The following is a 27,311-nucleotide window of genomic DNA, read 5'->3' as shown; positions in this document are numbered from 1 at the left end:
ACCCATGGTTGTAGACAAAGTTGGTCATTTGCCTGCCTTTTCCACAACATGTTGTACCAATTTGATCTTTCCCATGTCCTTCAACATGAGGTCTATACAATGGGCAGCACATGGAGTCCAAAACAACCGGTACTTATTGTTTTGCATCAACCTCTCACCGGCACTCTTGTAGTTGCTTCCATTGTCCGTTACAATTTGGACAACGTTCCCCACTCCTACATCTTCTACCACTTCCTTCAGCAATTTGTAGATATACTTTGCATCCTTTTTCTCCTTGGATGCATCAACAGACTTCAGAAAGACTATCCTCCCATTACAATGCACCATAAAGTTGATGATGGACTTTCTTGTAGGACCAGTCCAACCATCACACATTATGGTCACCCCATAGTTCTCCCACAGCCCCCTCATTTCATTGATGTAGTCTTCAAGCTCTCTCTTCTGTTAGGGCAAATACACATTCATAATCTCATATGGGGTAGGCCCCTTTTACCTTGGGCCAGCCTCAGCAATGGAATTTATCATAGTCTGATAAAAGGAGCCTTGTGTTGTGTTTGCTGGGATGGTATGGTATAACATCCACTTAGCTATAGATTCCTTCACCATCCCCTTCAGATTTTTCCATGCCCCCTTGATTTTTGGTTGTTTGTTGCCTTTCTTTCTATAAACACCAGGTGCTTGGTGAAGTGCTGGGTCATCTTGTGGTGGTGGAGGCGGAGGGGGAGTTGCCTTCGTACTCTGTGATCTCCTAAAGGGATTAGGCAACCCACCTCCTCCACTTGTACCTGCTCCTCCACTACCACTAGCACCAGCTCTAGAGGTACTAGCTCCTCCACTACCACCTACTCTCTGTCTCTCGACTCTCTCCTGATCCTCATGATAACTGGCTCTACTCATCATCTGTGCTCGTCTCCAATCCCTAGCCTCTTGCTCAGTCTCTATATCATCAGGAACATAGACATCATCACTGTCATCATCATCATCATCACGATGGCTTGATTGGCCTCCCGCTGTACACCTCACTGCTTCCTCAAGATCTACTTTTGCCTTCTCCCTCTGAGCCTTCCTCTTATTCCCTCCCTTCATGTAATCAATGACAGCCCTAGATATCTCCACAGGGACCATATGACATGCGACCACTTCAGGAGAATTCCCAGCTAGATGTTGTTTGAGTCTAGTGGCACCACCTCCCAAAAACTGCATGTGATAATAGTTGCATTGGGATTTTCTTTTATCCCCATCAATTGGAGTGCCATGCAACCATGCAATGTCACCCCTAGTGCGCCTGGGTGTGCTCCCCTCCCCCTGGGTCTGGGCCGGCTGCTTCTGCCCCTCTTGCCTCTGGCTCTATCGTTTACCACGGTTCGTCATAATCAAACTAGTTTACTGTTGCATAAATAAAAGACAATTCATTAATCACTGAAGCACATCAATTCTTTTAGTTTAAAATTTTAAATGTTTAAGTATTAAGATTTAAGAGCATTAACACAAGTATATAAGTATATAACTATTTAGTATTTTTCCCCTAACCCTCATATTTTTCTCATATTTAAAAACAATTTTTAAAAATATTTTTCAAATAAATATTGGCCTAGCACAACAAAATCTAAAAGATATGTAAATGGGCAGCAAATAAGAAGTATGTACAATTTACTTTTATATTTTTCAGTAATTTTAAAACAAAAACCTCATATTATTTCTTATTTTTTGCTTATTTTTTGAATTTTTTTAATATTTTTATAATTTTCAAAAATTAAAATAATTAATTATTGGCAGAAAAATATTTTTGACACCATGAGACCATAGATCGGCCAATGGTGTCTAACATATATTTAATTCATCACCATACAATATACATAACCCCTATTATTTTTTTATTTTTGTTGTAAATAAATCCAATTTTTGAAGTAGAAAAATAAATAAATAATATATATACCAAAAAAAAATTTCGACACCATGAAGTCGTAGATCGGCTTCCGGTGTCTAACATATATTTATTTCATCACAAACAAACATGTTGATCAAGCATTTCCCTAAAAAAAATCAAATTTGAGAATATGGTTTTACCTGAAATAGTGGAAAGGCTTCACAGATGTGCTAAGAAGTTTGTTCTCCAAGTGATTCCGGCATAGATGCGGCAAGGATTCAAGTGGGAAGTGGAAGATTGAAGAAGAAATAAGCAAAAACCTTCAAGAACTAAGCAAAAGCGGAAAAATGCTCTGTTTCTCAGTCTCGGTCAAAATTTCGACCAAGACTATCGAAACATGGTATTTTATATAAAGCATTTTCTCGAGATTTTCGAAATCTCGAAATATCTCGAAATCTCAAGAATTTCGATTGAAATTTAGTATTTTTTTTATTCGAGGGGTCATTTCGTTTCGAGGGGGTCGAAATCTCGATCGAGATTTTGCGAGATTTTGAACTATGGCTGTAAGTTTGGTGAGCCAGTTCATGCATGATCCCTATTCCTCTCATATGGATGCGGTCCGTCGCATTTTGCGGTATTTGAAGTCTGCTCCAGGAAAGGGAATCCTTCTATCTCCCAATGGTCACCTTAAGGTTGAAGCTTATACTGATGCCGATTGGGCTGGTTCTACTGACAGGAAGTCTATCTCTGGCTATTGTTCCTTTGTAGGTGGGAACCTTGTCACATGGCGTAGCAAAAAACAGAATGTTGTGGCAAGGTCCAGTGCTGAAGCCGAGTTTCGTGCCATGGCCCACGGCATCTGTGAACTTTTGTGGCTTAGAGGATTATTGCAGGATATCGGTGTTGCTGTCCATCTTCCTATGATGCTTTATTGTGACAATAAAGTAGCCATTAGCATTGCTCATAACCCTGTCCAGCATGATCGCACTAAACACGTGGAGGTTGACAGACATTTCATCAAGGAGAAGCTTGACGCCGGCCTCATTTGTGTTCCCTTTGTGAAGTCTACTGAGTGGCAAGCTGTTTCATCCTATCGTAGTCAAGTTGGGCATGCATGATATATATGCTCCAACTTGAGGGGGAGTGTTCGATATGGGCCAGAATACCGTGGGGGTATTCTGGACTTTTTCCCTTTATTATTTTGTGAGTTCCTTGTGTGTGGTTTAGTCCCACATTGCTCATGTACTTTTGATCATTCTTTCATTATAGTTATAAATACATATGTGCTTGGGATGAATTAAATCATCCAAGCATTAAGTTCTAATTCTGATCCTCTTAACAGAATATTAAAGGACACTTTAAGAAAATTAAACTCCGGTCTGATGGCTCTTTGGAGTTGACTTCATGGGCTCCACCAACAATAATGTCACAGGGACTAACCCTAGCGAGCTTAACCCACGGCTGGGCTTAATTGTGGCTGGTTTTAGCCAGCAGATGATCCACGCATATAGGGTAGCTGGTACTTGGCTGGTCCACGCAAAGACTGGTTGGTGCGTGGTTGGTTGTGTCTGGGCCTGGGTTACCACATTGGGTCAGTCCGGTCTAGCCAATCAATGGCTCCTCATCAGTTTTGGCCTCTTCTTCTTCATGTCTTGTCCTACATCATAGACTGTAGTTGGCATCTAAGATGCTCATTTTTAGATTTACATTTTTTTCTGGATCCTGTTAGGCTGCTTAAATGCTTATTGCAACACTTGCTGGCCTCCCTATACACGTCATGAGCCAGTCCACCTAGCAATAAACTGGTTCCAGATGTCAACATAATCTTTTGATACAGTGGCTTTTCACTGCCCTGACTTGTGACTGTTGTGAAACATAGAAATTGGCATGATAAAATGAATGGAGGGTGGTTAGTTTTGGTTTTCCTGACACTGATAGTTTGAGTTTGTCATCATCCTACATATATTATCTTACAATCAGGAACAGGAATGATATATTATCTAGTCACACTATATTGCTTATAGATTGTAGAAGCTATTATGCATTTTAGTTTTTTCTTACCCTTTATGAAGTCCTACATTATTTGTTTGCTGCCCATTCTCCAAAATGACCATCTCAAAACCATTGAAGTTTGTGGGGACTATGTTGTTGCGTTTTATGCTAATACAACCTTCTCTGGTTTTCCAGGCCATGTCTAGATGCAGTCAACCTATTCCGTGCAGCACTTTCAACAATGATGGTTCAATATTTGCATACTCGGTATGTCTCATTCTCCATGTAACTCAAACTTATCCAGTCGAAGAAGGATAAATGAAAATGGAATTACAGTCCGATACTATACATACTGTATGATAAGTGTTCAAGCACACTCAACACTATCCTTCAGTGTTTTAGACATTCTTACCAGGCCATGTTTACTCTCTTTTCCCCCCTTTGAGGATGTCTTTTTCAAAGATGCATGCCATAGGATATTAGGATGTAATCTAAGCACTGAAGTGAAGTTCTATCATTTTGTTAAACCTCTTATTATTGGGAATTGTTGAGATAGGCTACTAACCCGATTGGGGTAATTAGTCCTAGTTATATTAGGTTTTGTCTTTCCTTTATTTTTCTCTTTTTATTGTTTTTTCCCTCAGCCGATCTCTATTTTGGTATTCCTAGTTGGATTAGGAATTCCTAATAGGATTAGGCTGAGGTGGCATTCCTATTCCTACTTTGATTATTTGTAATTCAGTTTATTATAAATAAAGGGCCTGTGTGATCGATTTTGATCACTCAAGCATTCAGATCTCACAGCTGTTTACATGGTATCAGAGCCTGTTCTGATCTAATTAACAGCCTTCTCAGTTTTTTTGGTTTTTTTTCTTCATTCCCCTCCACGGTTTCTAGCTCTCTCTTCTCTCTCACTCTCGGCTCTTCTCTCTCATTCAGGGCAGCATCTATGAGGTGAATCTGCAAAGGATTTAGATGCTGCTCTCCATATCACCTCATTGAAGACTTCAGATCATTGGTGTGCCCTAATTCTGTCGGCAGAACTTCTCCAACCTTGAAGATCGATTTCTGAATACAATTGCAGATCGATTCCTCCTTTTGTTTTGGGTTTTTTTCTGCTAATCCTTGGTGCACACCTCCTTTATTTGAAGATTGCAGGAGTGGATCACAATCAATTCAGATCCAGTCCTGCAATTTCTCCAAACCCAGGTTTTCCTAATTTTTTCCAAATTAGGGTTTCTCATTGGCTCATCCAACAGTGCTGTTTTTTTGGAGGATTTATTCCCCACTTCCAGAGGAGTACTCGACCTGTTTTTTCAGCCTATTCTGACAGCTGAAAGTGCTGCAATTTCAAAACCCTAATTGGAGTCGATCTGTTGGAGGTTGATCTTCTGTTTGCTAACTGATTTAAGATAACCTTCTTCATCTCCAATGCATATCAAGCACCATGCCTGATTCTGATGTATCTACTGGTTCAGATGATCAAGTCACTTTTGGACCTGATGCACAAACTCGACAAGAGTATCTTCCCTTTGCTGCTTCCATCAAACTCGATGGAATTAACTATCTCATGTGGTCCAGATCGACCTATCTCATCATTGCTGGCCGAGGTCTCACTGGCCACATTCGGTACTTCAAGAAAACCTTCTACTACGGGTCCTCTAGACTCGATGGATCTCTAATGACTCTCGGTCATGGCCTTTCTTCTGAATTCTATGCAACAAGATCTTGCCAATGGCTATTTACTTCTAGAGACTGCTGCCCAGATATGGATGGCTGCCAAAGAAACTTATGGACAGATTAGTAACGATGCTCAGGTTTATGAATTACGAAAAAAAATTCATGAAACCACTTAGACGGACCTCTCTATTTCCAAGTATTATGCTCTCCTACGAAGTCTATGGCAACAACTGGATCATTACACTGATTACCAGCCCACTAATCCTACTGATATTGCTGCCTATCGCAAGCATGTTGACAAAATCAGAGCATATGATTTCCTCGCTAGATTAAATGTGGAATATGATCAGATTCGGGTCCAGGTACTCAGCAGGATCCCTTTTCCTACTTTGGAATAGTCCTATGCCTTAGTACATACTGAAGAAAGCAGGCGGACTGCTATCTTACACACTCCCACCAGTGATTGATCAGCTCTAAAAACTGCTGCCATTGCTGTTCCTATACCTGATGGGCTTTCTACTACTAGTGACTCTTCTAAAGTAACCGTGAAGTGTGAACATTGTAATAAGCCATATCATACCAAGGCCACTTATTGGAAACTCCATGGTAAACAGGCTGACTTTGAAGCTAAACGTGTTGCCCGGAAGTTGAAAAACAAAGCCAATCATACTGAGGCTGTCACTACTACTCCTACTACTGACATTGGTCTATCCAAGGAAGAACTTCAAGCATTCCATCGTATGTTACAGGCTTCCGCTGCTTCTACTACATCGACTCCTGTTAGTTCTTCCACCAATCCAGGTTCAAATTTTGTCCATTCAGGTATTTCTTTTGCTGGTCATTGTGCATCGGTAGTCTCCTCTCCCTGGATCATAGACTCCGGTGCCACTAATCATATGACTGGATCCTCCAGCCTCTTTACTCGTTGCTCTCCTACATCTGGTAAAGATAAAGTACGGGTGGCTGATGGTTCTCTCTCTTTTATCTCTGGGAAGGGCTCTATCAGTTGCACTCCTTCCTTAACTTTATCCTTTGTTTTACATATTCCTAAATTTAGCACTAATCTTCTTTCCATCAGTAGTCTTACCCGTGATTTAAATTGCAAAGTAACTTTTTTTCCTTCTCACTGTGTGTTTCAGGATCTGGCACCGGGGGCGACGATTGGATGTGGTAAGATGCATGGTGGATTGTACCTGCTTGATAATGGGAGTCCTACTTCACCACCATCTTTGGCTTCTCCTATACATCAAAGCTCGTTAGTTTCTTCTGAACTTCAACAATGGCATAACAAACTAGGTCACCCCCCTTTAAGAACATTATCCCTTTAATTTCCAGCAATAGCTAAAGACTGTCATAGAAACGAATTTTTTTTGTGAAGCCTATGTTTTGGCTAAACAACATTGTTCTACTTATTCCATTTCTAATAAAAGAAGTTCTCCTTTTAATCTTATTCATTCTGATGTTTGGGGTCCTAGCCGAAAACCATCTCTCAAAGGCCATCGTTGGTTTGTTTCCTTTATTGATTATTATTCTAGGAGTACGTGGATCTATTTAATGCATAATAAAAATGATGTTTTTTCTTCTTTTCAAAATTTTCATAAGATGATTCAGACCCAATACAATGCCACTCTCAAGATATTGAGGAGTGATAATGGTAAATAATACATGGATGGTCAATTCCAACACTACCTTTCTGCCCATGGTATACTCCATCAAACCAGTTGTGCCAATACCCCAGCTCAAAATGGTGTGGCTAAAAGGAAAAATTGCCACCTCCTTGAGGTGACTCGGGCTATTATGTTTGCCCATTTTGTCCCTTCCCAATATTGGGGAGATGTTGTCCTGACTGCTGCCTATCTCATCAATAGGCTCCCTACCCGAGTCCTTGACTCTGACACCCCTGCCTCTTTACTGTTGGGTTCTTCCTCCTTTGTCGTCCCACCAGAGGTTTTTGGTTGTGCCTGTTATGATCAGGATACCCGCTCCCTTGGCAAGCTCGAACTCCGTGGGGTCCGTTGTATTTTCTTGGGATATTCTCCATCCCAAAAGGGATATAAGTGTCACCATCCTCCTACACGTTGTACCTTCACCAGTATGGATGTTGTCTTTCATGAAACTCTCTCCTATTATCAATCCACACCTCTTCAGGGGGAGACTTTTAGTGAAGATGTGATGGTTGACCTTCCGGTACAGACCCAGACCCGGGTCCAACTACCTGTTGATCCCACCCCTCAACCGACTATTGCTTCCTCCCCTCTTCCCTCTGATGGTCTCCCACCAGATTTTCCCCAAGGGGAGAACTTAGAAGATGCTGAAAATCCTATTGGTGACAATTCCCTTTAGGGGGAGATGACTCCAGTCCAACAAACCATTAGGGAATTTCAGAAGAAAATTAACGACTCTAATCTCAAAACCTATCATAGGGGACATTCCAAACACAAGCAGCTCCCATCCACTGTAGCACCAGTACCACCACAGTTGTCGGCCTTGGAACCAGATCAATCTCCAGGTAACATATCTTCTCCTTCGTCTCCTGATTTACCTATTGCTCATCGTAAAGGTATTCGGGCCTGTACCCAACACCCCATTTCTCATGTTGTCTCTTATGACTCTCTTTCTTCATCATTTCGTACATTTGTCTCTTCTCTTTCTTCTGTACGTATTCCCCAAAATTGGTAGGAAGCTTTTACAGATGGAAACTGGAAAGCAGCAATGATGGAAGAAATGCAAGCCTTAAAAAAGAATGATACATGGGAACTTATGGTTCTTCCTCCAGGAAAGAAACCAGTTGGATGTAAGTGGGTGTTTGTGGTGAAACAGAAGGTAGATGGCACTGTGGATCAATACAAAGCACGTTTGGTTGCAAAGGGATTTATTCAGACTTATGGGATCGATTATCAGGAGACTTTGGCACCAGTTGCGAAATTAAACACCGTCAGAGTGCTACTTTCTTGTGCAGTGAATCTTGGCTGGGAGTTACAACAATTAGATGTGAAGAATGCCTTCCTCCATGGAGAACTTGACGAGGAAGTGAATATGGACATTCCACCTAGTTTCTCTTGTGATAAAACCAGCGGGAAAGTTTGTAAATTGAAGCGTGTTTTATATGGGCTGAAACAGTCCCCCCGTGCTTGGTTTAGACAATTTCGCAAGGCAATGGTATCTGCAGGTTGTAAGCAGAGCAATGCTGATCATACCTTGTATATCAAGAAAACTGGTGAAAAGGTAACCCTCCTAATAGTTTATGTGGGTGATATTGTGGTGACTGGGAATGACGATCATGAAATCACCCAGTTGAAGACTTACCTTGGGCGAGAATTTGAAATAAAGGATCTGGGAAAACTAAAGTACTTTCTAGGGATAGAAGTTGCTTGGTCTTCTAAAGGCATCTTTCTTTCTCAAAGAAAGTACATCCTAGATTTATTGACCGAGACTGGGATGCTAGGGTATCATCCTTCTGATACACCTATGGATGCTACTGCCAGACTTAAAGAAAAGGAGGGAACTCTTGTCGACAAAGGTCGTTATCAGAGATTGGGTTGGTAAGCTCATTTATCTGTCTCATACAACACCTGACATAGCAGTATCTGTGATTATGGTTAGTCAGTTCATGCATGATCCGCATTCCTCTCACATAGATGTTGTTATCCGGATCCTTCGATATTTAAAATCAACACCGGGTAAAGGTATTCTTTTGTCTTCGAATGGTCATCTGTGTGTCGAAGCATATACTGATGCAGATTGGGCTGGTTCCTCTGACAAAAAGTCTATTTCTGGATATTGCTCATTCGTTGGTGGCAATCTTGTTACGTAGCGTAGTAAAAAGCAGAACGTAGTGGCAAGGTCTAGTGTTGAAGCCGAGTTTCGTGCAATGGCACAAGGTATTTGTGAGATGTTATGGCTCAAAGGTTTATTACAAGATATTGGTACTCTGGTTCATCTTCCCATGATGTTATATTGTGACAACAAGGCTGCTATTAGCATTGCTCACAACCCTGTTCAGCATGATCGTACCAAGCATGTGGAGGTTGACAGGCATTTTATTAAAGAAAAGTTGGAAGGAGGGCTGGTGTGTGTTCCTTTTGTGCAATCTGCTGACCAGCTTGCTGATGTGTTCACTAAAGGTTTAAGTGGAAAGGTTTTTCATCCTATTCTGGTCAAGGTGGGCATGGTTGATATTTATGCTCCAACTTGAGGGGGAGTGTTGAGATAGGCTACTTACCCGATTGGGGTAATTAGTCCTAGTTATATTAGGTTTTGTCTTTCCTTTATTTCTCTCTTTTTATTGTTTTTTCCCTCAACCGATCTCTATTTTGGTATTCCTAGTTGGATTAGGAATTCCTAATAGGATTAGGCTGAGGTGGCATCCCTATTCCTACTTTGATTATTTGTAATTCAGTTTATTATAAATAAAGGGCCTGTGTGATCGATTTTGATCACTTAAGCATTCAGATCTCACAGCTGTTTACAGGAATCATCCATTACCTGAGATTTATAGCTTTATAGACAACTTTGTGGATATCAGTTTCTAGTCTATGCAAAGAGAAACAAATCACGAGGTTTACATTTCAGCAGGATCCTCTGACTTTCCAATAAGCATCTGTTTTTGTTAAGGATGGTATGGGAAGTGATGCAGTGGCATTCCCGTGTACCGAGTACAATCACTAAACATAAATAATCTTAATACTCTAATGCAGGTGAATGGTGGGTGCTCTATGTGAGTGATGTACTAACTTGACAAAGATAGCAATAAAAGTGCTCTCCCAGACATATTCCACCCCCGGATGCAAGTGCAACTGGAGTACATTCTCACTTATCCACTCCAAGAGGTTGGAGCAGTTGGTGTATGTGCATTATAACATGAGACAGAAGATGCAACACATACATATGGGCATGGATGGTGACGAAGATCTGTTAGAAGTGTTGTGTGGACCCACTTATGGGTCAGGCGCTAATCCCGATATCCCATATGGGTCTAGGTTTTGTGTGCCCTTTTATTTTTGTTATTCCAGATCTGCCCCTAGCCCCTCTTTTATATGTTTTTCCCTCATTAATGATAGTAACACATTACGGCTACAACTCTTCTTCTTCTATTACATGGTATCAAAGTTGTAGGCCTGCACAAACCTTTTTCGTATTCTTCCTTTCCTTTTGCTTCTCTTTTGCGATTTCTGGTTAGCTTTCACAGAGGGTTACGAACAGGGAGAAGGGGGTGATCTTTTCACCCCTACGATTTTATTTGTGATTGATTTATTGGGGATTGAGCATGTAAGATGTGAATCTGCTTTCCTTCAAATTACAGTAGATTCATGGTGATACTTGGTGTATTTGCGATGATGCTTGTGGATGAATGATGGGCAATCGAGTGCCATATTGCTGGTATGCTATATGCTGTTTTGATAGAAGTATCATCGATTTTGGTGGTATTCTTGCTTCCGTTGGAGATTTGTGGGTTGGTGGTTTGATTGGTAACAACATATATTGAGATGAGACTCCTATACGCTTTTCTCTAGTGATTTACTGAAATCTGTTTGTCAATTTTGGTTGCTATCTTCGAAGTGTCATTATGGGTGATGAGGATAAAAGTAGTGCCGTGGTCACGGAGGTGGTGTCTTCCTCCTCCAATCGAATCACAGAGAAGAAATGTGAAGGTGTTACCAATTTTCAGCAACGGAGGAAAATTGTGAAATTAGTTTTGACTGGCTGGAATCAGCAGTTACACTTGACAGGCCCTAGATCACAGGATGATGCAACATGGGAAATGGTTGATGCAAGGATTCTTGGGCAGATGTTGAACTCGATGGAGAACCATATTGTGGACTTGGTTACTCACATCGATACTGTGAAAGAGTCATGGGATTCTTTGGACGTACTCTATTCTGGCCAAAATAATCTATCAAGAATTTATGATCTCTCACAGGATTTTTATAGAACTGAAAGGAAGGGGTATTCCATCACCCAGTACTTTGCTGATTTCAAGCGTATGTATGAAGACTTGAATGCCCTTCTCCCTATGTACTCGGATATGAAGCAAATGCAAATCCAAAGAGAACAATTGGCTGTTATGGCATTTTTGGGAGGACTCGGACAGGAGTACGAATCCGTCCGATCTCAGATTCTTGGTAGTGAGAACATTGCCTCTCTAACGGATATGTTTGTCAAGGTCCTTTGCGTATCTCAGGAGAGTTCTCATGACTCTACACTTGCAATTGACAGTTCCGCTCTTGTTGCACAAACAGGGGCTGGTAATGGTGGCCGTGGAGATGGCGGCTACCATAGGGGCACTCGTGGTCGTGGGGCTGGTTGTGGAGGTGGTTGTGGTACAGGGAGAAGACCAATTCAGCAAGGAAACAGCCAAGGTTATGGGCAGTCTCATGCCTCTTCTGATGGATCGAGCACTGTCCGCACTTGTCATCATTGTGGTCAACCTGGCCACATTCAGAGATTTTGTTGGAAGCTTCATGAGAAGTCTGGACAGCAGCAGTTTGCAAACTCTGCTGCTAGTAGTGATTCAGTACCTCAGTCTCAACCTTCTGAGGGAAAGGTGATTGTTATGTCTGATGAAGAGTATGCACGGTACAACCAGTTCTAGATTTCACAGCCTACTTCTTCCACTACTGCTTTGGTTAAGACAGGTAATGCCATTGCATGTCTCTCCACTACATCTCGTCCTTGGATCATTGATTCAAGGGCATCCAATCACATGTCGAGAGTGTCAGGTATTTTCTCTTCTTTATTCCCATCCTCGTCTAGTGTCACTTTAGCCGATGGATCCTTAGCAAAGGTTAAAGGCACTGGTACTGTTTGTCCTAGCTCATCTATGTCCTTGCCTTCTGTTCTTTACATTCCTAACTTTCCTTTCAATCTCATGTCTGTTGGTAAGTTAATCAAAGCCTTGAGTTGTTCAGTGACCTTTTACCCTGATTTTTGTGTTTTTCAGGATCTTGCTACGAAGAGGATGATTGGTAGAGGACGAGAGTTAGGGGGGCTGTATTTACTTGATGGTTCGGGTCCGGTTGCATGTTCTAGTGTGGTTTCTCATCACCAAATTCATTGTCGGCTTGGTCATCCATCGTTGGAAAGTCTTAAAAGATTAGATCCTAGTTTTACTTATGTTTCTAGTATTGAGTGTGAATCGTGGCAGTTTGGGAAACTCCATCGTGTGAGTTATCCTCCTAGAGTCTCTAAGCGTTCAACTAGTCCTTTTTCTTTAGCCCATTCTGATGTATGGGGTCCATGTCCTGTTACTTCCGACTTGGGATTTAAATATTTTGGTACTTTTGTTGATGACCACTCCAGAGTTACTTGGTTATATTTAATGAAAAATCGTTCAGAGTTATTTTCCATTTTTTGTGCCTTTGTTTCTAAAATTCGTACTCAATTTGGTGTTTGTGTGAAATTTTTGAGTAGTGATAATGCCAAAGAGTATTTTTCTTCACCCTTGTCTACCTTCATGGTGCAACATGGTATGATTCGTCAATCTTCATGTTCAGACACACCTCAACAAAATGGTGTAGCTGAAAGGAAGAATCGACATTTACTTTAAGTAACTCGCTCCATGTTATTTGAAATGCATGTTCCAAAGGTTTTCTAGGCAAGTGCTATGATGACAGCTAATTATCTTATTAATCGTATGCCCTCCTCTGTTTTAAAGGGTGGCATCCCTCATTCCTTGTTGTTTCCCCAAGAGCCTTTGTTTTCATTACGTTGCATTTTTGGGTGTTTTTATTACATCCGTGACCATCGGCCTGGTTTATCAAAGCTGGATCCCAAAGCCATTAAATGTCTCTTTCTCGGTTATTCTCATACCCAAAAGGGGTATCTATGTTACTCTCCTGTTTTGCATAAGTATTTCATCACGGCTAATGTGTCCTTTTTTGAGTCCACACCTTATCATGCTGACAGGTACATGCTTCTGAGTTGGATGATAATTTCCTTATTCATTTTATTCAGCCCCCTTTGTCACAGGGTCCTGCTCTGGCAATTGTTGTTCCTCGTCCTCCTGTTATTCGGGTTTATACCCGTCACCCAAAGGTAGTTGCTGCCCCCTGTGCTCGCAGATTCTGCCCCATCTTCTTCTAAAGCAGATCTTGCTAAAAGCTCTCCTCCGTCTGCACCTGTTGTTTCTGATCTTGATCTTCCCATTGCTAAATGGAAAGGTACCCGTAGTTGTACTCAACATTCTATTTCCAATTGTGTCTTATTCTGGTTTATCTTCTCCTTTTCGTTCCTTTTTGTCTACGGTTGATGCTCATCCCCTTCCCAAGTCTATGAAAGAGGTAATATCTAGTCCTGGCTAGAGGACAGCTATGGAAGAAGAATTATTGTCTTTAAAGGTCAATCAAACTTGGGACCTTGTACCATTGCCATCAGGCAAGACTACTATTGGCTGTCGGTGGGTGTATGCTATAAAGTTGAATCCTGGTGGTTCTCTTGCTCGTTTGAAAGCAAGATTTGTGGCGAAGGGGTATGCTCAGGTGTATGGTGTTGATTATTCGGATACTTTCTCCCTTGTTGCCAAACTTAATTCAATTTGTATTTTGATATCTCTTGCTGCATCCAATCACTGGCCTTTGTTTCAGCTCGATGTCAAGAATGCATTTTTGCATGGTACTTTGCAGGAGGAGGTGTATATGGAGCAACCTCCTGGTTTTGTTGCTCAAGGGGAGTCTGGTATGGTTTGTAGTTTGAAAAAGTCTTTATATAGGCTGAAACAATCCCCTCGTGCATGGTATGCTCGATTTACTAAAGTTGTTCTCGAGTTTGGTGTATCTAGATGTGGGGGTGACCATTCCTTCTTTTATAGACATTCAAGTGATGGTAAAAAATTTCTGATTGTGTATGTGGATAATATTATCCTTACGAGTGATGATTCAGCAGGTGTTGTGGGGTTGAAGTCATATCTTCAACAAAAATTTCAGACTAAAGATTTGGGGAAATTGAAGTGGCTCAATCCAAGAAGGGAGTTTTTCTCTCACAATGGAAATATGTGCTGGATTTACTTACTGAGACAGGTATGCTTGGGTCCAAACCTATTGACTCTTCTATGGATCACAATGTGAAGCTCACTGCTGAAAGGGAAGATGCTCTTGATGATCTGGAAAGATATAGAAGACTGGTGGGTAAGTTGAACTATTTGATAGTTACCCGACCAGAAATTGCTTTTCCTATTAATGTGATGAGTCAATATCTTTCTTCCCCCCGGAATACTCGTTGGGATGTTGTTATCCATGTGCTACAATACCTCAAGAAGGCACCAAGTAGAGTAGTGTATCAAATTCATGGCCATAACAGAGTAGAGGGATTTCTGATGCTGATTGGGCAGGGTCTCCGGTGGACAGGAGATCTACTACAGGATATTGTACTTCTGTTGGAGGAAATCTGGTGTCTTGGAAAAGGAAACAAAGTGTTGTAGCCCCCTCCAGTGCTGAATCAGAATATAGAGCTATAGCACATTTGACTTGTGAGCTGATGTGGATACAACAATTGTTATCTGAGTTAGGTTTTAAACCCTCGATTCCCATGCAGCTGTGGTGTGATAATCAGGCAACAGTTCATATTGCTTCAGATCCTGTGTTTCATGAGAGGACGAAGCATATTGAAATTGATTGTCATTTTGTTCGTGAGAAGATGCAAAGTGGTCTTATCCTTCCAAGTCATGTCAGAACCTGAGAACAGCTTGCAGATGTGTTTACTAAGCCTTTGGGTAGTGGACGGATCGATTATATTTGTTACAAGCTCAACATGATTGACATATATGCTCCAGCTTGAGGGGGAGTGTTAGAAGTGTTGTGTGGACCCATTTATGGGTCTCGGGATTAGCGTTTGGCGCTAATCCCAATATCCCATATGGGTCTAGGTTTTGTGTGCCCTTTTATTTGTGTTATACCAGATCTGCCCCTAGCCCCTCTTTTATATGTTTTTCCCTCATTAATGAAAGTAACACATTACGGCTGCAACTCTTCTTCTTCTTCTTTTATTACAAGATCCCATCGAGCTTGCCAACATTTTCCAAGTAGATTCAAATGATGAGGATCCCCTATACGAGTGTGTGAGGGATTGAGGTGACCCTGTCATGGATTGGCCTGGGGGTAGGCCTGGCCTTGAGATAGCTAGTTGGATGAGTATTAATGTCGACAAGTTTATGGCGTCTTGGGAGGGCTGTATTCACTCATAGACAACCAACCTTTTGAGTCTCAGTTTGCCGGGGATGATGATAAGGACATTGATTGATCATAGTTTAGTGGTCATACTCGCACACCATCCCCATCTGATGGTGATGATGGGGTTGATAGATTTGCATCCATGCGTGAGGGGTACCACTAGGTGGAGTTTGAACCGAAGCCCATCCGCTTCACAGGCTAGAGTTAGTTCAATTATGCTACACATGATGTTGACCACAGTACACGTGCCCCCATATGTGTAGGCTACTCGAGAGGTGCGCGCCACAAATTCATACCACCGCATGAGGAGGATGATAGCATGAAGTCCATGGACATTGATGTTATGAGCTTGATAGGCACTCTCGGAGGCCTGAGCCTAAAGGAGAATAGTGTTCTTAGGCAATGGCATGCACAATCATATGCCACAAAGAGCACCAGTTACGATTATGCTAGGTATAGTAGCTATGGGTAGTTAGCTCTTCATTATCATTGCCCTCTGAGTATGAGGGTCAGTCATACATTGGGTCATCATTTGTGGACAACATCTTCTCATTCGTGGCCCCCCACCCATACATGCCGGTGCCGGTTCCACAGCCATGATCCAGTAGAAATGGCTCTCGATCGAGTTCCTCACTGTTTAGAGATCCATACCCCAAGTTAGGGGACCTCCAATATGTTAACGATTCCATTTATAGGGCCGATGTGGAAGACATCAAGTGTTTCATGACCAAATGTTGTGACATGTAGCGGCTAACCTGCTTCTGCAGCAGCAGGACCATTCTAGTGATGTTGATCTTACCCATAATTCGATGTGGTACTAGGACTCTAGGATGAGCGGACTTGCTTGTATTCTTAACTCCCATATCTTTGACTCTTTGTAATGAATCATGTATGATGTATGATATATGAAATGATTTATAATTTTATGTCTATTAGTCCTATTGCATATTTAAGTTGTTTTAATTGAATTAAGTGTGTTCTAGCACTTAACTTTGTATGGAATAGGCCATATTAGACCCAGTGTACAACGTATACTACCAAACTAGGCTTCGAAGTCGAACCACCATTTTAGGTGTGGTTTTTAAAAGGGTTCATTATGTTTAGAGGGCACAAAATAGGGTTTCCTAGAAGTTTCATGGTCTAATTTGGCCATTTGGGCCTCAAAACCCTTCACCAAAACTGAAACCATCTAGGTTTCGACCGAATTTTCAGTTTCGAGTTGGTTTCCGACATCTTGAACCTTGCTCTTCGACGCGATCCCTTTTCTCCCTTTGTTTGTTTTCTTCTTCTCTTCCTTTATTCTTCTCATTCCATCGTCTCTTCTTCTATTTGTAGGCATCCATAAAAGGAATTTTGTCTTTTAAAAGAAGACAAGAAACCATAACCATATTCAAACTAGAATCTTTGAATTCAAGAACATGTATCTCATACACAATAATTACTTCTACAATTAATTATGTGATATCCATGGGTGAGAAAAGAGGCTCTGATACCAAACTGTAGGCACAAGTCATGGGATCATCTTGGGTTCACAAGTATTGGAAAGTCTAGGTCACCCCATGGTTGCCCATGGGAACTCTATACAAAAAACTAGGTTTCCCATGGTCGTGCATGGGAACCCTATTGAATCCCAATTGGGGTTTGGTATAAAAATTTTGCACAACCATCTCTTTTCTTGTCCCATAAAATTATTGGATCCACAAAACGAGAAGGTCATCGCCTTTCCATCCCATGGAAAGAGGGATCCATCCCATACCTGAATGTGCAGCGGAAAATCGATTCGGGTTTTTTTCACAGCCCATGATTATCAAATAATTTAAAACTCTTAATGCATAAAAATAAACATCAAGATCTGCTAACTTGTAGAGCCTCAAATATTGTTCCTCCAAATAATGGTTCTTCCCCTAACGAGCCCTTCAAGAAAGCCCCAGCTTGAATCTCCTTGATGCAATAGAAGATCCTCAAGCCAAACCAGAATTTCTTCTCCAAAAATCACTGGATCCAATCCAAAAACCTAGGGTTTCCAAAACCCTAATCAATCTCTCAATTCAAGAGAACAAGAGAGCAATGGAGAAGAGAGAGGCAGTGGGCGAATTTTCCTGTTGGGGGAGCAGAAAGTTCGTCCAAGGTGCATTGTGTTCTGCGCCCCCCTTTGGTGATCTAATTATATAGGCCTTACTCCCAGTGATAGTCTATACTCTCTCTGCTGTTTGACTTAAAACCCTGATGGGCTTCTAATTAGTAAAGAAGCAGAATCTAGAAGGGAGAAATAAAATAGTTAAAATTTTAATCTATAATGGGCCTTTAATTAAATATTGCATCAAACCCATTTAAGATTAAACAAATTAATTATTAATTAGCAAATCTCAAAAATACTCCTACATAACACTTATGCACTAACCCTCCACTAAACAACATCATTGTCATGGAATCTAGGGCATTGTACACTAGTACTGCCAAACCCCATTCCATGGTACATGTCCGTATCAAAGCGTCCGTGTACGTGATCGGAATCCGCAAAACACGATTAAACAATTTAATCAAATATATAATTATAATTTATCATTTTATGTGAAAATACGTTTTGCAAAACCATTTACAAAAAGGGTATAGGATCTTGATTCTTATCTGACCATCCATAGACTAACTCCCCTTGATGTTCCTCAATCCAGCAGTAGAGACCATGTTGAGTGACTCTTTCACTCACATAATATTTATGCATTCCCAGAACACTAACTTTAGTTCTCTTGAACCACAATCATTAGTGAACCAAAGAATACGTTCACATCATGCAGTGACAAGGCCCTCTCAAGTACAGGGTTTCAGTGACGCATGTCTATCCCAAACCTACATCTGGCAGTAATAATGAGGGAATTGACAAAATAAGATTCTTCGCCAATACACACCCATGTGTGCACTTGCATTCGTATCCTGACATTAACATGTGTAGGCATACCCGATGCAACGACCATATGATAAGGGTTGCCCAGCCCAAACCCTAGCTGTGACTACCAATTTAAAGTTTAACTTATGGACATACATTGCTCAAAAAGGTTATATCACATGTGATCATATTAAAAAAAATGTATGAAAAATTAAATACATAATAAACCGAGTCGAACTGGATTGAACCGGGTTTGATGGACACATATATCCAACATAAAAAACCTAGCTTAAATCATTTCTTACCGTTGGACTTTAACACCAGCACACACAACCCTTGCATCTTGCATTGGAGCTTCTCTCCATCAAGTCTTTCCGGCCATTGTAAGTTATTCTCTACTCTCCAATTTATCTCTCTTCTAACATACACACTGTAATTCCCTTCCCCTACACTTTGGACACACACCACACACTCATCCCACCCCTTCCCCTACTACCTGAGCACACACACTCTACGGCTGTGTACACAACACTACACACTCCCCTTCCCCTTGCTGTAACCATGAGCACACACTCACACTCTCCTTCCCCTTGCTGTAAACGTGAGCACACACTCACACTCACCCCACCTCTTGGTGCTCCTACACCTGAGCACACACTCACCCCCCCCCTTGCTACCGCTACATGTGAGCATACACTCACCCCCACCCCTTGTGATTGTAAGGCACTAGACTAGACCTTACAGGATAAATTTTAATTATTCTTTGGTTCCCATGAAGTTTAAGACAACTCCAAGGTCAGCAAGATAAAGGTTTCAACTGAACCAATTTTACAAATTATTTGGCATCGAATTTAATGGTTTGAACAGGACAGTACGAGAATTAAAAGTATTTAGTCATTTGAAAGAAATAAGATTTGGAAGATGCTTTAAAGATTAATGGTATGAGGAACAAACAGTGGTCTCTGAAAACAAGAAATGCGCTTGAGGTTTTGAGAACAGATTCAGATGAAAAATGAAGCCTTTAATCTTCAGCCTTCATCTATTTCTCATAAGAAGGCAAGAAATAAAACTGAACTGAGGAATACCATGTATCATCCATACCACCATACTATAGCTTAATAAATTTTATGTACCTTCTGCCAGTGAAGTTACATACAGCTTTAGAGCTGCTCCGTTGATAGGACCCAATATGAGCTCAACAGCTTCAAAATCAGGGGTAAGATATTTAGTGATGCCCGTTTTCCCACATTCCTTTGTTTAAGAGCATGGAAATCATCCTCTCCCTTAAGTGGGTGAGCTCCATTGAGGAAGGTGGACTTAGTACAGTGATTAGATGGCTTAGTTCTTCTACTGGTGGTTTTTTGGAGATACATGCACTTGGTTGGGGGCATCTACTGTACTCGCCGGAGTGAGGAAGATGGTTGTCGGGGCCTTATAGAGTTTTGTTGGTTGACGTCGGGCTGCTTTGGTCGCCGGAGTAGGTCTCTTCTTCAGAAGACGGTAGGTTGCGGTGGATGTTCTCCAAGGTTGTCGGATGAGTGTGAGGAGAAGGGTTTGTGGGTGTTTTAATTGAAAGGGTAGATTAGGTACTTTGCCGACTAAGAAGGGCAGAATTGTCTTTTAAAAAATATTAAGCTGCTGACATCACCATTTAACAGCTCTTAACTAACGGTAGGGGGTCTGTGTGTAATTAGTTTGATAGCGCAGGGGAGGCAGTTGATTTCATGGTAGTTAGTGGGTGTGCTTTAAAATATAGGCAAATGGAGTGGCGCTGATAATTTCCCATTTTTTAATTAGATTTAGTTTCTATTTTAGTTACTTTCTAATTTATGTAATTCCTTGTAACTCAATTCTCAGCCCTATGAAATTCTTTCTAATTTTAATTTCTATTATTGAGGCTCTACAGTAGAGCATATATTTATAACTGTCCATAGAGGCATCTCACGATTATGTTGATGACTGAGAATATGCTTTGAGCATTACTATTGTCCTGGTGAAAGGATGAAGGGCTGAGAGAGCTGAAACCCGATCCCCCTCCTATCTTCTTTGTTGTCTCCTTCCCCATCAATTGAGCTACACCTCTGCTGCTACTTTGTGACTGCGATTGTGTGCTGCTGCTAAAACTGTGAGGACCCAGAAGATAATCCAATCATCAGCTTCCTTGTTTCTGCTGCTGAAGTCGAAGGCCCTAATCTCAGCACCCTTTCTTCCAACCAGGGTAAGATTTAAGGGATTGTTTCAGGCTCTCAAGGGGTCCATTCGATAATGTTTGGCTTCCCCAACTGCTGGCCAGATTGTTCTCTGCACTAACCTCCTATTTTTGAGTCCTCTTCATATCCCAGCCTTCAGTCATCAGAACTGACTGAATTTTGGAGCATAGAGCCTGTTCAACATCACCACCACTCGACCTTGGTTTGGTGACATTCTACTGGCTGGTTTGGTTCTTATTCTCTTCATAGTTCTGATTTTGTTGCTATTTTGATGTTCTACTGCAACCTATCATCGATCGTACTGTAGAGTGGTTCTTAGTTGAACCCCTTCTACATTATTGAGAAACAGCCAGAACAACTAAGATCTACGTACTCAAGCTTCTTCTTCTTCGTTTATTCTTATCCTCCTTCCGTTGTCTTTTCTCCTATCCTATTCTATTATGATACCTGTTCTGGTAAGAGCACTACCATCTCCTACAGGTTGATGTCGATCTCTTTCCTCTTAATTGTCTTTTGACCGGATGTTTTGGGCAAAGGTTGCCCTCCTATAGGTGACCCAAATCCCAGAGATTCAACTCCCAAGTCTTGTTCAGTTGTGACATATAAATCAGAACTCACTTCTGGTTCAGTTTCTACAGATTAAACCAATCACAGAATACAATAGTAGCCTACCTTGTGTTTGGTTGAGATTGTTATCCCCCCGTGCTCCTTAGGCTTTAGGATTGTGATTCTATACCTGAAGTTTCAGGTCAGTCGGAGATTCCTTTAGTGAGATCTCCCATCCACAAACACTCCATTTTCTGTTGGTTGTTCTGGTTTTACCAAAGGTTGAAGAAGACTAAGTGAATGTATTTTAAATGTCATCATAACAAGCATAGTTATCACGTCGTCACGGCAATCCAAGTCGGTGGAGGAGTGTCATGTCGATATATCGACATGTCGCCCGCCATAACGTTGCCATGGCGATCATATCGACCATGTTTTATTTTTTATTTTCTCAATTTTTAATGTCATTTAGTATGCTATAATATATACCCTATAACATAAAAAATTAACATGAAAGTGTACTACTAATCTACTATGGTTTAATTCATGAAAGTGTAACATCCATTAGTGTATATGAAATCATGGATTATTAAATAATGGATAGCAATAGTCTTGCTGATAATAAAGTTGAAAAATCATGAGAGTTGAGATATGATTCATATGAAAGTGACTACAAAAGTAACAAAACAAAAAAGCAATTACAAGAACGTAATTTATATTGAGTGAATAAAGCTAATAAACAACCCATCTAAATTAAAAAAAATATTGCTGATGCGAATATGTGATTGTGTATTAGTCAATAGTGCATTAGTGTTTTTTGTTTGATGTTTTTTTAATTTTTTTTATGTTAAGGAAAAAACATTAAAATAAAAAATGGTTAAAAAAAATTATTGTTAAAAAATTAAGTTTTATAATTTGAAACAACCATGTCGCTCGATATGGCTATATGTCGTGGTATGGTGTCCATGGTGGCACCATGGCGACGATATGGAGGCCATATCGGTCGATATTCTTACACATCCATATCGGTGGTCGATATGCCCACTTCTCCAGCGATATGCCGCCATGGCGACGCCATGACAACTATGATAACAAGTTCTTTCCCATTTTACCCCTCTCTTCTTTATTTATTCTATCTAGGCCTTATTTTATCTTTCATTCCAAGTTTATCCCTAAGTAGAACAACGACAACTCAGCCTTATCCCAACTAAATGGGGTTGGCTACATGGATCGTTGCCCTCCAAACAGTCCTATTCGAGATCATATTTGATACAAGGCCTAAGCATGTCTTTCCTTACCACTTCTCCTAAGATCATTTTAGGTCTGCCCCTGGCTCTTTTAGTTCCTTCCATCTAAAATCAAATCATTCCTCCATACTGGAGCATCCAAAGGCCTCTGTTGAACCTGGCCATGCCACCTCAAATGATTTTCTCGTAACTTATCATGTATCGGATCTACTCTCAAACCACCTCTAATATTATCATTCCTTACTTTATCCTTCCTAGTTTTGCCACTCATCCATCTCAACATCCTCATCTCTACTACACTGAGTTTATCGATATGCTGCTTCTTAACTGCCCAACATTCCGCACCATACATCATAGACTGTCATATTGCTGTCCTATAAAATTTTCATTTAAGTTTTAAAGGAATACTTCGTTCACACAACACTCCAAATACACCTTTCTACTTCATCCATCCTATTTAAATTCTCTATAAAACATCATCCTCTATATCATCTTCTTTATTTATGATTGAGCCAAGATACCTAAAATAATCACTTTGTGAATCTCCCTCTCATCAATTTTCACCACTTCATTATCCATCCTAGTATAACCAAAGTTACACACCATATACTCCATCTTCAGTCTACTTATCTTAAAACCTTTTGATTCCAAGGTTGATCTCCATAACTCTAACTTGGCGTTAATCCCTGCTTTTGTCTCATCCACCAAAATTTTATCGTCAGCAAAATGCATACACTAAGGAACCTCATCTTGAATGTCTCTTGTTAAATCATTCATGATAAGTGTCAACAGATAAGGGCTTTAAGTTGATCCTTGATGTAACCCAATGGTAATTGGGAATTCACTACCTTGACCCCGCACAATTCTTACACTTGTCACTGCAACCATCATACATATCTTTAATTATGTCCATATATTTACTTGAAATACTTCTCTTCTTTAATACTTGCCAAATTAACTCTATAGGGACTCTGTCATAAGCTTTTTCTAGGTCAATAAAGACAATATAGAGATCCTTTTTACGCTCTCTAAATCTTTCCACAAGTCTCCTAACTAGGTAAATAGATTCCGTCATGGATCTTCCTTGCATAAAACCAAATTAGTTCTCCGTAATAGTAGTTTCTTGTCTTAAGTGGGTTTCAATAATCCTCTCCCATAATTTCACAGTATGACTCATTAGTTTTATGCCTCTATAGTTAATGCACCTCTGAATATTACCTTTATTTTTGTATATCGGAACCATGATGCTTCATCTAGCATTTTCTTTGTGCTCATATTCTTATTAAACAACTTGGTTGGCTAAGATAAACCACAGATTCCTAAGCTCTTCCACACTTTTATTCGGATCTCATCCGAGTCTTGTGTCTTGTCTACTTTCATCCTCCTTAAAGCTTCTTTTATTTTAGACACCCTAATTCTTCGTATATATCTACGACATGTGGTGTCTTGATGGATAATGCAGTCTTCCAATACATTATTACTCGAAGTGCCTTCATTTAGTAGGTTATAGAAATAACCTTCCCATCTTTTCTTAATGTCCTCATCCCGTATTAGTACTTTACCAACTTCACTTTTAATACATCTAACATGGCCAAGATCTCTACTCTTCCTTTCCCTCACTTTAGCTATCTTATAAATAGCGTTTTCCCCTTCCTTTGTGCTCAGATTGTTATAAAGATCTTCATATTTCTTCGCCTTTGCTTTTCCCACAATCTTTTTAGCTTTATTTCTGGCAAATTTATACCGTTGTAGATCCTCTACATTCTTAGTCATTTGCTATGTCTTAAAATTAGCTTTCTTAGTCTTAATGGCTATTTAAACCGCATCATCCCACCACCAAGTCTTTCTAGAGGAATGATGTTTCCCATTTGATTCCCCTAGGACATCTTTGGCAACCTTCTTAATACAAGTAGTTATCTCATTCAACATCGTATTAGTGTCTCCCTTCAAGTCCCACTTTCCTTGTTTGACCAGCACTTCATTAGTTATTGATTTCAATATATCTCCTTTAAGCTCCACCACCTTATCCTAGGGCAAATAAAAGCTCACATTTCTTATGATTCTGTGTAGTGAGGCACATAATCTATGTAGTGTGGTTAGGCTCTCCCCCGGAATAACCTTCCAGTCCTTATATAATAATCTATCTGACCTTTTAGTTAGGAAGAAATCTATTTGGCTACTATGATGTCTACTTTTGAAGGTAACTAAATGCTCCTCTCTCTTTTCAAAGTGTTGACAATGGATAAATCATAAGCCGAAACAAAATCTAAAATTGAGATCCCCTCCTCATTCCTCTCTCCTGAACCATATCCTCCACGTACACCTTCATAGCCTCTACGATATTTCCCAACATGTGCATTCAGATCACCCCCTATAATAATCTTTTCTCCTTAACGAAAACCTTACACTAATCCGTCCATGTGTTCCCAAAATTGTAATTTAGTACTTTCATCCAATCCTGCTCGAGGTGCATAGGCGCTAATTATATTGACAACCTCTTTCTCCAACACAAGCTTGATCGATATAATCCTATCTCTGAATCTTTTAACAACCACCACATCATTCGTTAAATGTTTATCCACTACTATGCCCGCTCCACTTCTATTAGTTTTATCCCCCATATACCAAAGCTTATAGTCGTCCAACTCCTTAGCTTTTCTTTACCCTTCCATCTAGTCTCTTGAGTACATGCTATGTTAATCCTTCTCCTCATAACATCTATCAAGTCTAGACTCTTACCTATTAAAGATTTCAATGTTCCAAGATGCTAATCTAATCCTACGCTTTTGAACTAGCTTCTTTACCAACACTTATCCATGGTGCGAGATTCCTTACCTACTTGTCACTGCATCTGGGCGCTGATGCAGTGCGTCACTTAGACGGGATGCCCTAGCTAACCCTTGCTCACTTTTCACTATACCTGCGTCAGAGTGTAATGCGTCGCTTATTCTATCGGGGAACGCCCTAGTATAACGTTTATAATATAAGGTTGTAGAATCCATATAAAAGGGTCTGGCTGGGACCGGCAGCAAACACTAGTGGAGTTCAAGTTTATCCTTGATTAATAAATACAAATCCTTTTTTGTATCATTTTCCTATTTAGCTACCAAACATTCCCTTTCAATTTCTTCTTTGTTACATAATTTTGCTCCCCTTATAAACTTAGACATTTTTACATAATTGCCACTATCTTTTGTTGTTGATCCGATTAGAGCTTAGGTAGGCCCATGAGTGATCCAAACCAGGTTTGTTGGAATCTTTGATTGCATCAAGAAGATTTGCACAGCCTCCAATTTAAGGCTTTTTTTTCCTGCTCGAAAAATGAAAAGGAGAAGAGAGTTTTCTCATCAGTATCTTTTTTATACCAGGGGGGCAATATGATCTATTAATCCAGAAATTTATTTAGTTTCAGTGGCTCGTGTTTGACATGTTAACCTGTCAGAAAATTATCTTGAGTGTCCTATAATGACGATGTTTGGCACTGATACCTGTACATTGGAATTTCCTTGCCTGTCTATAGGTGTGTTATGACTGGAGTAAGGGTGCAGAGAATCATAACCCAGCGGCAGCAAAGAACTACATTTTCCTCCATGTCCCACAGGTATGTTTTATAGTTGGTTCGGGCAGGCCTTGGGGCAATGGTAAAGGTTGCTCCATTGTGACCAAGTGGTCACGGGTTCGAGTCTGGAAACAGTCTCTCTGCGAAAGCATGCGAAAGCAGGGGTAAGGCTGCGTACATTATGACCCTCCCAGACCCCACAGTGGCAGGAGCCTTGTGCATTGGGTACCCCCTTTTTTCTGATATCTGATCCTAAGTTTTATTGCCTTCTTTTAGCATTTCCTAGCTTTCTATAATTGCTTAGCCAAAAGAAAAGAAAAGAAAAAGACACAAAACATTAGGTTTAAATGCAGGAGCAGAAACTTCATCCTTTCTGGGAGATTGATTGCATCAGCGTCCCAATGCATTAGGCTCTTTCTACTGCAGGGTCTGGGAGGGGCAAAATGTACGCAGCCTTACCCCCTCTTCAAGGAGAGGCTGTTTCCATGTTTCAAACCCACAACCTTACGGTTCCAATAGCACAACTTAACCATTGTGCCAAGGCTCGCCTACTTTTGGGTGATTGATTGTATATATAGTACTATTTCCTTGACGACCCACATTTACTACAAGCTTTCTTCTTGGTGTTGCCTGCTTGATGTTTTGGCATGTTCAGGAATCTGAAGTGAAAGGAAAGCCGCGTCTTGGAACCTCTGGTCGAAAGTGAACTTGCTTAACTGCAATAGTCCTGATCAGAGTGTTAAAAGCTGGCTGAGGAACCAATATGTGATCAGTTTCCCCTTGTAAATGGTGTCTCTTTCATTTTCCAGTCATGTTGGAAATAGGAATTTTCAAAGTTAGTCATTTTATGAAATTTCTTTATAGGATAGAAATGGGGTTACTCTGGTTTCTGGGTGTCAATAATGTGGTGTTGTGTAAGTATTTTTTTTTTGTTTTTTTTTTTTTTTGTGATGGAAGTGTAATCACACAAACCACACACCAATCCCAAAAGGTTAACTGAATTTTTCAAAAACTGTATGTAATGGGAAAAAGATTCCCACAACAACAGTATGCGCATTACTTTTGCACACCCCCCACATTTTCATCCAGAACAATGAAATGTCTAAAATAGCCGCTCTTTTGGATGCTGGATTGGGCTCCTATATGGCGTTGGGATGCGCCGA

The 27,311-nt window shown here is 40.5% G+C and overlaps 1 protein-coding gene across 1 annotated transcript in view; it reads left to right on the top strand.

The window, feature by feature from the left end:
* LOC122645014 (protein RAE1-like) overlaps positions 1-26,854 on the top strand; it is a 49,489-nt gene extending 22,635 nt beyond the window's left edge. The window contains exons 9-11 of the mRNA XM_043838369.1: positions 3,998-4,126; positions 26,110-26,190; positions 26,804-26,854. Of these exons, the coding sequence (XP_043694304.1) occupies positions 3,998-4,126; positions 26,110-26,190; positions 26,804-26,854 (261 nt within the window). The remainder of the gene's footprint in view (positions 1-3,997; positions 4,127-26,109; positions 26,191-26,803) is intronic.
* The last annotated feature ends 457 nt before the right edge of the window (positions 26,855-27,311 follow it).

The sequence above is a fragment of the Telopea speciosissima genome, chromosome 11 (assembly GCF_018873765.1).
Source record: "Telopea speciosissima isolate NSW1024214 ecotype Mountain lineage chromosome 11, Tspe_v1, whole genome shotgun sequence".
Taxonomy (NCBI): domain Eukaryota; kingdom Viridiplantae; phylum Streptophyta; class Magnoliopsida; order Proteales; family Proteaceae; genus Telopea; species Telopea speciosissima.
The sequence above is the reverse complement of the archived record's forward strand: the minus strand, read 5'-3'. Positions and strand labels throughout refer to the sequence as shown.